This window comes from Nomascus leucogenys, chromosome 22a (assembly GCF_006542625.1).
Source record: "Nomascus leucogenys isolate Asia chromosome 22a, Asia_NLE_v1, whole genome shotgun sequence".
In the NCBI taxonomy this organism is placed as follows: Eukaryota; Metazoa; Chordata; class Mammalia; order Primates; family Hylobatidae; genus Nomascus; species Nomascus leucogenys.
The window spans coordinates 113,845,135-113,859,869 of record NC_044402.1 but is presented as its reverse complement, the minus strand read 5'-3'; the positions used below and the strand labels follow the sequence as shown (position 1 = coordinate 113,859,869).

The 14,735-nt window shown below is 38.5% G+C and overlaps 1 protein-coding gene across 3 annotated transcripts in view; it reads right to left on the bottom strand.

The window, feature by feature from the left end:
• The window catches only part of SPAG16 (sperm associated antigen 16), a 1,147,205-nt gene that overhangs the window by 1,069,992 nt on the left and 62,478 nt on the right, over window positions 1–14,735 (bottom strand). For all 3 annotated transcript variants that reach the window (XM_004092023.2, XM_003254035.3, XM_003254036.3), the window contains one exon: window positions 5,215–5,332. In XM_004092023.2, coding sequence (XP_004092071.1) covers window positions 5,215–5,332 — 118 coding nt within the window. The remainder of the gene's footprint in view (window positions 1–5,214; window positions 5,333–14,735) is intronic.

Below are 14,735 nucleotides of genomic sequence, written 5' to 3'. Positions count from 1 at the left end.
ATACTCTCTCACAAGAATAAACCAGGAAGAAGTTGAATCTCTGAATAGACTAATAACAGGCTCTGAAATTGAAGCAATAATTAATAACCTACCAATCAAAAAAAGTCCAGGATCAGACAGATTCACAGCCAAATTCCACCAGAGGTACAAAGAGGAGCTGGTGCCATTCCTTCTGAAACTATTCCAATCCATAGAAAAAGAGGGAATCCTCCCTAACTCATTTTATGAGGCCAGCATCATCCTGATACCAAAGCCTGGCAGAGACACAACAAAAAAAGAGAATTTTAGACCAATATCCCTGATGAACATCAATGTGAAAATCCTCATTAAAATACTGGCAAACTGAATCCAGCAGCACACCAAAAAGCTTATCCACCATGATCAAGTGGGCTTCAACCCTGGGATGCAAGGCACATGCAAATCAATAAATGTAATCCATCACATAAACAGAACCAACAACAAAAACCACATGATTATCTCAATAGAGGCAGAAAAGGCCTTTGACAAAATTCAACAGCCCTTCATGCTAAAATCTCTCAATAAACTAGGTATTGATCGAACATACCTCAAAATAATAAGAGCTATTTATGACAAACCCACAGCCAATATCATACTGAATGGGCAAAAACTGGAAGCATTCCCTTTGAAAACTGGCACAAGACAGGGATGCCCTCTCTCACCACACCTATTCAACATAGTTGGAAGTTGGAAGTTCTAGCCAGGGCAATCAGGCAAGAGAAAGAAATAAAGGGGATTCAATTAGAAAAAGATGGAGTCAAATTGTCCCTGTGTGCAGATGACATGATTGTATATTTAGAAAACCCCATCATCTCAGCCCAAAATCTCCTTAAGCTGATAAGCAACTTCAGCGAAGTCTCAGGATACAAAATCAATGTACAAAAATCACAAGCATTCCTATACACCAATAACAGACAAACAGGGCCAAATCATGAGTGAACTCCCATTCACAATTGTTACAAAAAGAATAAAATACCTAGGAATCCAACTTACAAGGGACGTGAAGGACCTCTTCAAGGAGAACTAAAAACCACTGCTCAATGAAATAAAAGATGAAATAAAAGACACAAACAAGTGGAAGAACATTCCATGCTCATGGATAGGAAGAATCAACATCTTGAAAATGGCCATACTGCCCAAGGTAATTTATAGATTCAATGCCACCCCCATCAATCTACCAATGACTTTCTTCACAGAGTTAGAAAAAACTACTTTAAAGTTCATATGGAACCAAAAAAGAGCCTGCATAGCCAAGATAATCCTAAGCAAAAAGAACAAAGCTGGAGGCATCAGGCTACCTGACTTCAAACTATACTACAAGGCTACAGTAACCAAACAGCATGGTACTGGTACCAAAACAGATATATAGACCAATGGAACAGAACAGAGGCCTCAGAAACAACACCACAACCATCTGATCTTTGCAAACCTGACAAAAACAAGAAATGGGGAAAGGATTCCCTATTTGATAAATGGTGCTGGGAAAACTGGCTAGCCATATGCAGAAAGCTGAAACTGGATCCCTTCCTTACGCCTTATATAAAAATTAACTCACGATGGATTAAATACTTAAATGTAAGGCCTAAAACCATAAAAACCCTAGAAGAAAACCTAGGCAATACCATTTAGGACATAGGCATGGGCAAAGACTTTGTGACTAAAACACCGAAAGCAATGGCAACAAAAGCCAAAATTGACAAATGGGATCTAACTAAACTAAAGAGCTTCTGCACAGCAAAAGAAACTACCATCAGAGTGAACAGGCAACCTACAGAATGGGAGAAAATTTTTGCAACCTACCCAACTGACAAAGAGCTAATGTCCAGAATCTATAAATAACTTCAACAAATTTACAAGAAAAAAACAAAGTATATGAACAGACACTTCTCAAAAGAAGACATTTATGCAGCCAACAGACACATGAAAAAATGCTCGTTGTGCACATGTACCCTAGAACTAAAAAAATAGAATTTTCCCATTAATAAAGATTTTCTAAATTGGGATATTTTTAGGGTGAAAGTGAAATTTATTAAAAATTACCCTGTGCAAATAGGTGTAAATCAGGATTGCTGGAACAAATGAGGACATAGAGCATCCTGTAACACAGAAGAAGAGAGGAAGATATTTCATCCAATAGAACAAAGAAGTGAAAAGAGTTCTCTGCCTGAGGGACGAGATGCCTGAGGGATGAGGTAACAATAGGTCAGACACGAGTCCTACTTTATCTACCAAGTGAAAAATGCAAGTGGGGCCAGTTGGAAATGAAGGGCAAATAAAGCCAGATACTCTAGGGATACTCCAGGAATATAAGCACACTTACTCTTAGCTTTTCAGGCAATAGCCTAGGAAAATTGACAACCCCTTAAAGAGTCCTTCATATTTTACATTGTGCTAGAAAAACATACTACTCTCCAGGTCATGTTGAAAATGGACTGAAAAAAGGTATATCTATGTAGATGAACCCTAACTGGTTTCCAAATTGTTCATGGCTTGTATTTGCAACATAGAGAAATCAGAAGCCTCAACCACCTCAGTGGGGTACATGGAAATGTTAATATTTGATGTACTAGAGCAGAAAAAATACTAGGGTTAGGATAATGAGGCCACAGATATAAAGGAGTTCACAGATATTGTGAGAGGCCATGGATTTAGCAAGGTGTGTTGGGTTCACATACAAAAGAACTACCCAGGAACTATCCAGGAGCTATCAAGAACTACCCAAGTATCATGTACCTGGACACCAACCTAATCAAACAAGTCACAGTACACTGGAGAGTGAATATAGCCTGTAGACTTTAAGCTATATGGATAGATAAGTAACTTTTTTACTAGGAATCATCTGGGGAAGAATAAAAAGGGCATGCCATTTGAAGGAAGAAAATGAGCACTAATAACTATGATTTAGATAAATATTCAGTTAATATAATATTCAAACACCCTGTGTTAAACCCAAAGAGACTGGTTTAACTCACAAAGATTGGGATAGTCTTTAATATGCAGGTTATCTTTTCTTTTGTCTTCAGCAGGAGTAGGAGTTCAAAGACAAAACCAGTTGCAGATAATAAAGATATATTTCTTTGCACATCTGAACAGTAGTGTGCAAAATTCAACTCTAACTCACAGATCAAATGATTTTAACTTTTTAAACATGTTTTAATCTTATACACATATCAATCATAAGGCAAATTATTTATCCCTATTTAATAAGTGAGTAAAATCCCTATTTAATAAGTGAGTAAAAAGACATAGTTAAATAACCTGAATCCTCACTTGGCTGTTTTACAATGGCTGGAATTCATACCAGGCCATTCCAAGTTTTTAGCTCTTTCCACTAAACCATGGAGGAGCAACTTGAAACACAAATATTGTACAGGGTATATGGGAGATAAGCATGAGACCAGGAGGACTAAAGAGAGTAAGATGGGTAGCACAAGTTTAAGCTTGGCCCATCTGGAATAGGAAATAGGAAGAGATCCGAATCTAGCTCCTAATACCTCAGGATATAGAATAAAGAAAGCCTTTTGTTAGGAGACTGGGGAAGACAGATTAGATGAAAAGAAGCAAGGGTATGAAATTCTGAAGGTTTGATTATAATGCTATAAAATTTAAATTATTGTTAAACTCATTTGTATTAGTTCATTCTCACACCACTATGAGGAAATACCTGAGATTGGGTATTTTATAAAGAATACAGGTTTAATTGGCTCAAGTTCCACATGGCTGGGGAGTCCTCAGGAAATTTACAATCATGGTAGAAGACACCTCTTCATAGGGCGGCAGGAAAGAGAATGAGTGCAAGCAAAAGAAATGCCAGACGCTTATACGACCACCAGATCTCCTGAGACTCACTCATTATCATGAGAACAGCATGGGAGAAACCACCCCCATGATTCAGTTACCTCCACCTGGTCCCGCCCTTGACATGTGGGGATTATTACAATTCAAGGTGAGATTTGGATGGGGACACAGCCAAATCATATTATCATTGTATTCAATATTACTTAAAATTCAAACATTCAAAACACAAAATTAAATTCAACCACAAGGGACATCAAGACAATGATGTTTTGCATTTTCGAAGCTAAGAATTTCACTCAAAAGACAAAATAAACTTGATTAAAGCATGTCTTAACAATAAAATTATTCAGAAGAGTATTATCATCATGTAAGCTTTTGTAGCTTCTCAAAGTTTAGCCAAAAATGAAAATCTCTAGAAAACAATAGAATGTTAAGCATAGTTGCAGTTTTACATATTCTAAAAAAACTGATAATGGTTTTAAAGTGGCATATAAACACTTTGTTTCTTTTTCTTAAATTTTTATGCCAAAGGTATCTCACCCACTACTCTAGGCCTAGGCCTATACAAAAACCCTAAAAGGATGTCATCCATTAGCAAAAATAACCAAAAACTTGAGCCAGTACCTAGGAGGAAGTTTTTATTTATTAAAATATCTCATATAAGTTTCACAGCAATCTTAAAAGGTATGTCTTTGGTCTTTGCAGCTACATTTTATATATGAGAAATCTGAGCTCCAATTTGTTTAAATAACTCCCCTAAGGTTGTTTATAGCTGTCAAAGCTGGCATTTAAACCCAAGTTTGACCACAATGGCTAAGTTTTTTCTTCTAACTACAATTTAATAATCTGTTATGAATTTATGTCTCAATTAAATGATATTTAATTTTTTTGAGACACTGTCTCACTCTGTTGCCTAGGCTGGAGTGCAGTGGTATGGGGCCATCTCGGCTCACTGCAACCTCCACCTCCCAGGTTCAAATGGATTCTCATGCCTCAGCCTCCTGAGTAGCAGGGATTACAGGCCTGTGCCACCACACCATGCTATTTTTTTTCTTTTTTTTTTTTTTTTTTTTTTGTATTTTTAGTAGAGACAGGGTTTCACCATATTGGCCAGGCTGGTCTCAACCTCCTGGCCTCAAGTGATCCACCTACCTTGGTCTCCCAAAGTGCTGGGATTACAGGCATGAGCCACTGCCCCGGCCTAATTTTATAATAATTTTTATACGTAGTTAAATGGAGAAATACTTTTACTGAATGTTTCCAAATGGATCTCTTTTACATGAAAGTTGGTTGAAAATGTTTTAAAATTAATCTCAGAAACAAAATCAGTATTTCTACTTGTATTATTAAAAAAATGATTAAAAGATCACTTTAAGTTAGCTTTGACTGTATCTTTACCTGCCCAACAACTTTGTCTCTTTCCAAGGAGGTCAGCATTTTCTCCTTCAGTAAAGTGTGGTGTTTCTCATGTAACACCCTTATAGTCGGTTCATAAGACGCATAATGTAACTTCAACCTATAAAAAATAAAGTCAATAGCATCTTAAGGGGTTATTGAGTTAAATCAGTAATTTCCATCTAACATCGAAACCTTTTTTTCTTTTTCTTTTTTGCTGTGAAATAAAAATGAATAATCGTATAAAGGTTAACATACCACAACCAAGAAGCACAAAAAGCATACAACTTCACTGCAACTTGAGGGTGGAGGGTGCAGTGAGGGAGCAAATCACATGTCTTAACTAGTTCTCTATTTCCTACTAGCACCTTTTGCTGTGTCCAAGTATGTACTCAGAAGATTGCTGCTACCCATGAAATGTTTAAAAATGCAATTCCTATTGTCAATTTGGAAATAACTGTCAGAAAGACAAGGGCCACAAATAATAGATGATTAAACATGGAGTGTCATTCACATCAAAATAAACTAAAGGACAGTCTTCAAAACAAGTTTGGCTAATCTTGTATTTTAAAAATTAAGTATAAAAACATTTTGATATCTAAACAGAAGGAATAATTCAGCCTAGTATATAATATACCTTTAAAAATCTGTTTTATTTGAAAATTACCTCAAAATCTTTTTATTGAATTGTAATTTACATGGATAAAACATACAGCTCTTAAGCGTTACAGTTCAGAGTTTTGAGAAATGCACACCCAAGTAGTACACATTATCAAAATATGAAGCATGTCTAACACCCCAGAAAATTCTAGAACTTCATTTATTTGGTAACATATAACATGTTCTCTTTTTTAACTAGTTTATTTCACTCAGTATAATGTTTCTTTAGATTATTCCATATTACTTTACATAGCAATACTTCACTCCTCCGTACTGTGATTAGTATTCCCTTGTATGTATGTATATTCCTTCAATGTGGTTATCCAATATTTTGCTGATGAAAACCTGAGTGGATTTTAGTTTGGGCTATCATGAATAAGACCTCTGTAAACATTTTTATATAACTCATGTAATATTTTTTGGTCATATATCTTCATTTATTTTAGATAAATACCCAGGAGTTTAATTACTGGGTTATAATTTATACTTCCAACAACCCTATATGACAGTCCTGGTTACTCTACATTATTGCCAACCTCTGGTGATATCAGTCTAAGGAGAGTTTATCCATCTTATTATCAAATTTGTCAATTTTATTATATCTTCCATTAACCAACATCTGACTTTGTTGATTTTTTGTTTGTTCATTTGCTATTTTATTGATTTCAGTTCTTATTTTTCATTTCTTCATGTTTCTTGGTTGTAATTTGCTCTTTTTAAGCTTCTAATACGACATCATTGGTTTTAAAACTTTATTTTCTAAAATAAGCATTTAAAGCCATCAATTTCAATTTAAGCTGCATTGGCTGCATTTCAATATGCTGCATTTTTCATCATTCAGTTCAAAATATTCTCTAATTTCCTTCTTTGCCTCATGGATTATTTAAAGTATACTACTTAATTTTCAAATATTTGAGAAACCCCCTGAGATTTTTAAAAATTGATTTCTAATTTAATTTGGTTGTGGTCAGAAAACATTCTATGTATGACATCAGTCCTTTGAAACATATAGAGACTTGTTTTATGGCTCAGTATACAATCTATTTTAGTGACAATTCCATGTGCACTGGAAAGAGCAAAGTAGAAGTCAAGAAATGTTAACTATGTTCAACTGATTGACAGCATTCTTCTACACAACCTCTGGAATCTCTATTTTGCTCAGAGCTTCCCAGGCGCTGTTTCCTGCCAGGCTTTGTGTTCTCTCAGTCCTATACTTCCACAAGTTAGTTATATGGCCAAAGATTAAAAAGGACTATTACAGGTATTTCTTACATTTCGTGTACCTCCTTCCTTCTGTGTACACCATGCTGCAAGTTCCTGCTACCTCTATAGCCCTGAACTCTGATCTCTGCCTCCTCAGCTCTGAAAACCACCATTCTCTGCTTGGGCTATATCTGGTCCCCTCTGTTGGAATGGGAGTCTGTAGGGGCCAGGAAATAAGTACGGTCCTGGCTCACAGCATATTTGGTCCATGTACCCACCCAGTGATCAATTCCAGTGTTCCTGAGTAAATAATTGGAATTGATATACTTGGCAATTGGAATAAGCTAGCAGAATGGGGAAGGTTATCCCCAGCCTCTTCTTGGATGTCAAATACATCTATGAATATTTCTTCCTATACTTTCTGAGTGTTAAAATCCTAAGTATAACTAAGGGAATGTCTATTTTTCCTTTCAATTTTATCAGAGTTTGCTTCATGTATTTTGAAGCTCTTATATTAGAGTAATGCATATTTAATATTAGGTCTTCCAGGTGAACTGACTCTTTTTATCACATGAAATGTATGAAAAATCCCTCTCTTCTTCTCTGGTTCTCAGGATGCCCATGAGAATGTTTTTCTGTAGCCTTATGGGCTTACAGAGGTGGTCCCCATGTCCTAAAGAGAAGTAGTACTTCAGCTGTGCTGCAAGATGCTGAAAAGCCCTCTTCCCCACAAAGAAACAGATCTCCCCACCAGCCCCCAGACTGCCAGAAGTATCCCTACCTCCTCTCCTCAGTGTGATTAGGGAGGAAAGAGACTATACATCTAAACTGCTGCAAGAAATAGTCAGCATGTACTGACAGGAACCAGAAAAGTACCCCCCAGAGACTGGATTTTGAGGTACTTGATTAAAGGGGACTGGAATGTTAGACTGGATAAACAATAATTCCTTGACCTCCACACAGTGGATTTAACATTATAGTAAGAACTCCAGGGGGGTGAAGCCAAGATGGCCGAATAGGAACAGCTCCAGTCTACAGCTCCCAGCGTGAGCGACACAGAAGATGGGTGATTTCTGCATTTCCAACTGAGGTACCAGGTTCTTCTCACTGGGGAGTGTCAGAAAGTGGGTACAGGATACTGAGTGCAGTGCATCAAGCGTGAGCCGAAGCATGGTGAGGCATCGCCTCACCTGGGAAGCGCAAGGGGTCAGGGAATTCCCTTTCCTAGTCAAAGAAAGGGGTGACAGACAGCACCTGGAAAATCGGGTCACTCCTACCCTAATACTGCACTTTTCCAATGGTCTTAGCAAACGGCACCCCTGGAGATTATATCCTGCGCCTGGCTTGGAGGGTCCTACGCCCAGGGAGCCTCACTCATTGCTAGCACGGCAGTCTGAGATCAAACTGCAAGGCGGCAGCCAGGCTGGGGGAGGGGTGCCCACCAATGCCAAAGGTTGAGTAGGTAAACAAAGTGGCTGGGAAGCTTGAACTGGGTGGAGCCCACCGCAGCTCGAGGAGGCCTGCCTGCCTCTGTAGACTCCACCTCTGGGGGCAAGGGCATAGCCAAACAAAAGGCAGCAGAATCTACTGCAGACTTAAAAGTCCCTGTCTGACAGCTTTGAAGAGAGTAGTGGTTCTCCCAGAACACAGCTGGAGATCTGAGAATGGACAGACTGCCTCCTCAAGTGGGTTCCTGAACCCCAAGTAGCCTAACTGGGAGGCACCCCCCAGTAGGGGCAGACTGACACCTCACACGGCTGGGTATTCCTCTGAGACAAAACTTCCAGAGGAACAATCAGGCAGCAACATTTGCTGTTCATTAATATCCGCTGTTCTGCAGCCTCTGCTGCTGATGCCCAGACAAACAGAGTCTGGAGTGGACCTCCAGAAAACTCCAACAGACCTGCAGCTGAGGGACCTGACTGTTATAAGGAAAACTAACTAACAGAAAGGACATCCACACCAAAACCCTATCTGTACATCACCATCATCAAAGATCAAAGGTAGATAAAACCACAAAGATGGGGAAAAAACAGAGAAGGAAAACTGGAAACTCTAAAAATCAGAGTGCCCCTCCTCCTACAAAGGAATTCAGCTCCTCACCAGCAACTGAACAAAGATGGATGGAGAATAACTTTGACAAGTTGAGAGAAGAAGGCTTCAGACGATCAAACTACTCCGAGCTAAAGGAGGAAGTTAGAACCGATAGCAAAGAAGTTAAAAACCTTGAAAGAAAATTAGACGAATGGCTAACTAGAATAACCAACGCAGAGAAGTCCTTAAAGGACCCGATGGAGCTGAAAACCAAGGCACAAAAACTATGTGACGAATGCACAAGCTTCAGTAGCCAATTCAATCAATTGGAAGAAAGGGTATCAGTGATGGAAGATGAAATTAATGAAATGAAGTGAGAAGAGAAGTTTAGAGAAAAAAGAATAAAAAGAAATCAACAAAGCTTCCAAGAAATATGGGACTATGTGAAAAGACCAAATCTACGTCTGATTGGTGTACCTGAATATGACGGGGAGAATGGAACCAAGTTGGAAAACCCTCTGCAGGATATTATCCAGGAGAACTTCCCCAATCTAGCAAGGCAGGCCAACATTCCAATTCAGGAAATACAGAGAATGCGACAAAGATACTCCTCAAGAAGAGCAACTCCAAGACACATAATTGTCAGATTCACCAAAGTTGAAATGAAGGAAAAAATGTTAAGGACAGCCAGAGAGAAAGGTTGGGTTACCCACAAAGGGAAGCCCCTCAGAATAACAGCTGATCTCTTAGCAGAAACTCTACAAGCCAGAAGAGAGTGGGGGCCGATATTCAACATTCTTACAGAAAAGAATTTTCAACCCAGAATTTCATATCCAGCCAAACTAAGCTTCAGAAGTGAAGGAGAAATAAAATCCTTTGCAGACAAGCAAATGCTGAGAGATTTTGTCACCACCAGGCCTGCCCTAAAAGAGCTCCTGAAGGAAGCACTAAACATGGAAAGGAACAACTGGTACCAGCCACTGCAAAAACATGCCAAATTGTAAAGACCATCAATGCTAGGAAGAAACTGCATCAACTAATGAGCAAAATAACCAGCTAACATCATAATGACAGAATCAAATTCACACATAACAATATTAACCTTAAAAGTAAATGGGCTAAATGCTCCAATTAAAAGACACAGACTGGCAAATTGGATAAAGAGTCAAGACCCATCAGTGTGCTGTATTCAGGAAACCCATCTCACATGCAGAGACACACATAGGCTCAAAATCAAGGAATGGAGGAAGATCTACCAAGCAAAACAAAAAATGGCAGGGGCTGCAATCCTAGTCTCTGATAAAACAGACTTTAAACCAACAAAGATCAAAAAAGACAAAGAAGGCCATTACATAATGGTAAAGGGATCAATTCAACAAGAAGAGCTAACTATCCTAAATATATATGCACCCAATACAGGAGCACCCAGATTCATAAAGCAAGTCCTCAGAGACCTACAAAGAGACTTAGACTCCCACACAATAATAATGGGAGACTTTAACACCCCACTGTCAACATTAGACAGATCAATGAGATAGAAAGTTAACAAGGATATCCAGGAATTGAAGTCAGCTTTGCACCAAGCAGACCTAATAGACATCTACAGAACTCTCCACCCCAAATCAACAGAATATACATTCTTTTCAGCACTGCACCACACCTATTCCATAATTGACCACATAGTTGGAAGTAAAGCACTCCTCAGCAAATGTAAAAGAATAGAAATTATAACAAACTGTCTCTCAGACCACAGTGCAATCAAACTAGAACTCAGGATTAAGGAACTCACTCAAAACCGCTCAACTACATGGAAACTGAACAACCTGCTTCTGAATGACTACTGGGTACATAACGAAATGAAGGCAGACATAAAGATGTTCTTTGAAACAAACGAGAACAAAGACACAACATACCAGAATCTCTGGGACACATTCAAAGCAGTGTGTAGAGGGAAATTTAGAGCACAAAATGCCCACAAGAGAAAGCAGGAAAGATGCAAAATTGACACCCTAACATCACAATTAAAAGAACTAGAGAAGCAAGAGCAAACACATTCAAAAGCTAGCAGAAGGCAAGAAATAACTAAGATCAGAGCAGAACTGAAGGAAATAGAGACACAAAAATCCCTTCAAAAAATCAATGAATCCAGGAGATGGTTTTTTGAAAAGATCAACAAAATTGATAGACCGCTAGCAAGACTAATAAAGAAGAAAAGAGAGAAGAATCAAACAGACACAATAAAATTGATAAAGGGGATATCACCACTGACCCCACAGAAATACAAACTACCATCAGAGAATACTATGAACACCTCTATGCAAATAAACCAGAAAATCTAGAAGAAATGGATAAATTCCTCAAAACATACACCCTCCCAAGACTAAACCAGGAAGAAGTTGAATCTCTGAATAGACCAATAACAGGCTCTGAAATTGAGGCAACAATTAATAGCTTACCAACCAAAAAAAGTCCAGGACCAGATGGATTCACAGCCGAATTCTACCAGAGGTACAAGGAGGAGCTGGTACCATTCCTTCTAAAACTATTCCAAACAATAGAAAAAGAGGGAATCCTCCCTAACTCATTTTATGAGGCCAGCATCATCCTGATACCAAAGCCTGGCAGAGACACAATAAAAAAAAGAGAATTTTAGACCAATATCCCTGATGAACATTGATACAAAAATCCTCAATAAAATACTGGCAAACCGAATCCAGCAGCACATCAAAAAGCTTATCCATCATGACCAAGTGGGCTTCATCCATGGGATGCATTGCTGGTTCAACATACACAAATCAATAAACATAATCCAGCATATAAACAGAACCAATGACAAAAACCACATGATTATCTCAATAGATGCAGAAAAGGCCTTTGACAAAATTCAACAACACTTCATGCTAAAAACTCTCAATAAATTAGGTATTGATGGGACGTATCTCAAAATAATAAGAGCTATCTATGACAAACCCACAGCCAATATCATACTGAATGGGCACAAACTGGAAGCATTCCCTTTGAAAACTGGCACAAGACAGGGATGCCCTCTCTCACCACTCCTATTCAACATAGTGTTGGAAGTTCTGGCCAGGGCAATCAGGCAGGAGAAGGAAATAAAGGGTATTCAATTAGGAAAAGAGGAAGTCAAGTTGTCCCTGTTTGCAGAGGACATCATTGTATATCTAGAAAACCCCATCATCTCAGCCCAAAATCTCCTTAAGCTGATAGGCAACTTTAGCAATGTCTCAGGATAGAAAATCAGTGTGCAAAAATGACAACCATTCATATACACCAATAACAGACAAACAGAGAGCCAAATCATGAGTGAACTCCCATTCACAATTGCTGCAAAGAGAATAAAATACCTAAGAATCCAACTTACAAGGGATGTGAAGGACCTCTTCAAGGAGAACTACAAACCACTGTTCAATGAAATAAAAGATGCTACAAACAAATGGAAGAACATTCCATGCTCATGGGTAGGAAGAATCAATATCGTGAAAATGGCCATACTGCCCAAGGTAATTTACAGATTCAATGCCATCCCCATCAAGCTGCCAATGACTTTCTTCACAGAATTGGAAAAAAACTACTTTAAAGTTCATTATCAATCCAAAAAAGAGCCCACATTGCCAAGTCAATCTTAAGCAAAAAGAACAAAGCTGGAGCCATCATGCTACCTGACTTCAAACTATACTACAAGGCTACAGTAACCCAAACATCATGGTACTGGTACCAAAACAGAGATATAGACCAATGGAACAGAACAGAGCCCTCAGAAATAATGCTGCATATCTACAACTATCTGATCTTTGACAAACCTGACAAAAACAAGAAATGGGGAAAGGATTCCCTACTTAATAAATGGTGCTGGGAAAACTGGCTAGCCATATGTAGAAAGCTGAAATTGGATCCCTTCCTTACACCTTATACAAAAATTAATTCAAGATGGATTAAAGACTTAAATATTAGACCTAAAACCATAAAAACTCTAGAAGAAAACCTATGCAATACCATTCAGGACATAGGCATGGGCAAGGACTTCATGTCTAAAACACCAAAAGCAATGGCAACAAAAGCCAAAATTGACAAATGGGATCTAATTAAACTAAAGAGCTTCTGCACAGCAAAAGAAACTACCATCAGAGTGAACAGGCAACCTACAGAATGGGAGAAAATTTTTGCAACCTACTCATCTGACAAAGGGCTAATATCCAGAATCTACAATGAACTCAAACAAATTTACAAGAAACAAACAAACAAACAACCTCATCAACAAGTGGGCGAAGGATAGGAACAGACATTTCTCAAAAGAAGACATTTATGCAGCCAAAAAACACATGAAAAAATGCTCATCATCACTAGCCATCAGAGAAATGCAAATCAAAACCACAGTGAGATACCATCTCACACCAGTTAGAATGGCCATCATTAAAAAGTCAGGAAACAACAGGTGCTGGAGAGGATGTGGAGAAATAGGAACACTTTTACACTGTTGGTGGGACTGTAAACTACTTCAACCATTGTGGAAGTCAGTGTGGCGATTCCTCAGGGATCTAAAACTAGAAATACCATTTGACCCAGCCATCCCATTACTGGGTATATACCCAAAGGATTATAAATCATGCTGCTATAAAGACACATGCACACATATGTTTATTGCAGCACTATTCACAATAGCGAAGACTTGGAACCAACCCAGATGTCCAACAATGATGGAACGGATTAAGAAAATGTGGCACATATACACCATGGAATACTATGCAGCCATAAAAAATGATGAGTTCATGTCCTTTGTAGGGACATTGATGCAGCTGGAATCCATCATTCTCAGCAAACTATCGCAAGGACAAAAAAACAAACACCGCATGTTCTCACTCATAGGTGGGAACTGAACATGAGAACACATGGACACAGGAAGGGGAACATCACACACCGGGGCCTGTTGTGGGGTCGGGGGAGTGGGGAGGGATAGCATTAGGAGATATACCTAATGTTAAATGACGAGTTAATGGGTGCAGCACACCAACATGGCACATGTATACATATGTAACAAACCTGCACGTTGTGCACATGTATGCTAAAACTTAAAGTATAATAACAAAAAAAAAGAACTCCAGTGAATAAGGTATATTCACTTCTAGGGTGGTCCTTAGAAACGTGGAAAAAGATAGCCAACACTGTGAAGTCGAGATGCTGGAGCTACCCTGGCAGATAGTAGAGGAAGCACTCCATAACACCATAGCAATTATATACTGTTATAAATAGCCTCAATTTTTCTGCAAATTACCCCTGGCTATTTAGTTGAGTGGCTATTTACTGGGGAAAGATATTTTAAGAAGTTTTCATTCAAATTCAGAAACCTAAAGCAGAATCAAGACCCCTCTGTTAGAATGGGAGTCTATAGGGGAACAGAAAATAAGTAGGGTCCTGGCTAAAGTCTGCTCACAGCATATTTGGTTCATGTAAGCACCCAGTGATCTATTCCAGTCTTTCTGAGTAAATAATTTGAATTTGTATACTTAACAATTGGAATAAGCTAGCAGAATGGGGAAGGTTATGCCCAGCCACTTCTTGGATTTCAAATACACCTATGATGGACTATTTGATATTGTTCCAGAGGTTCT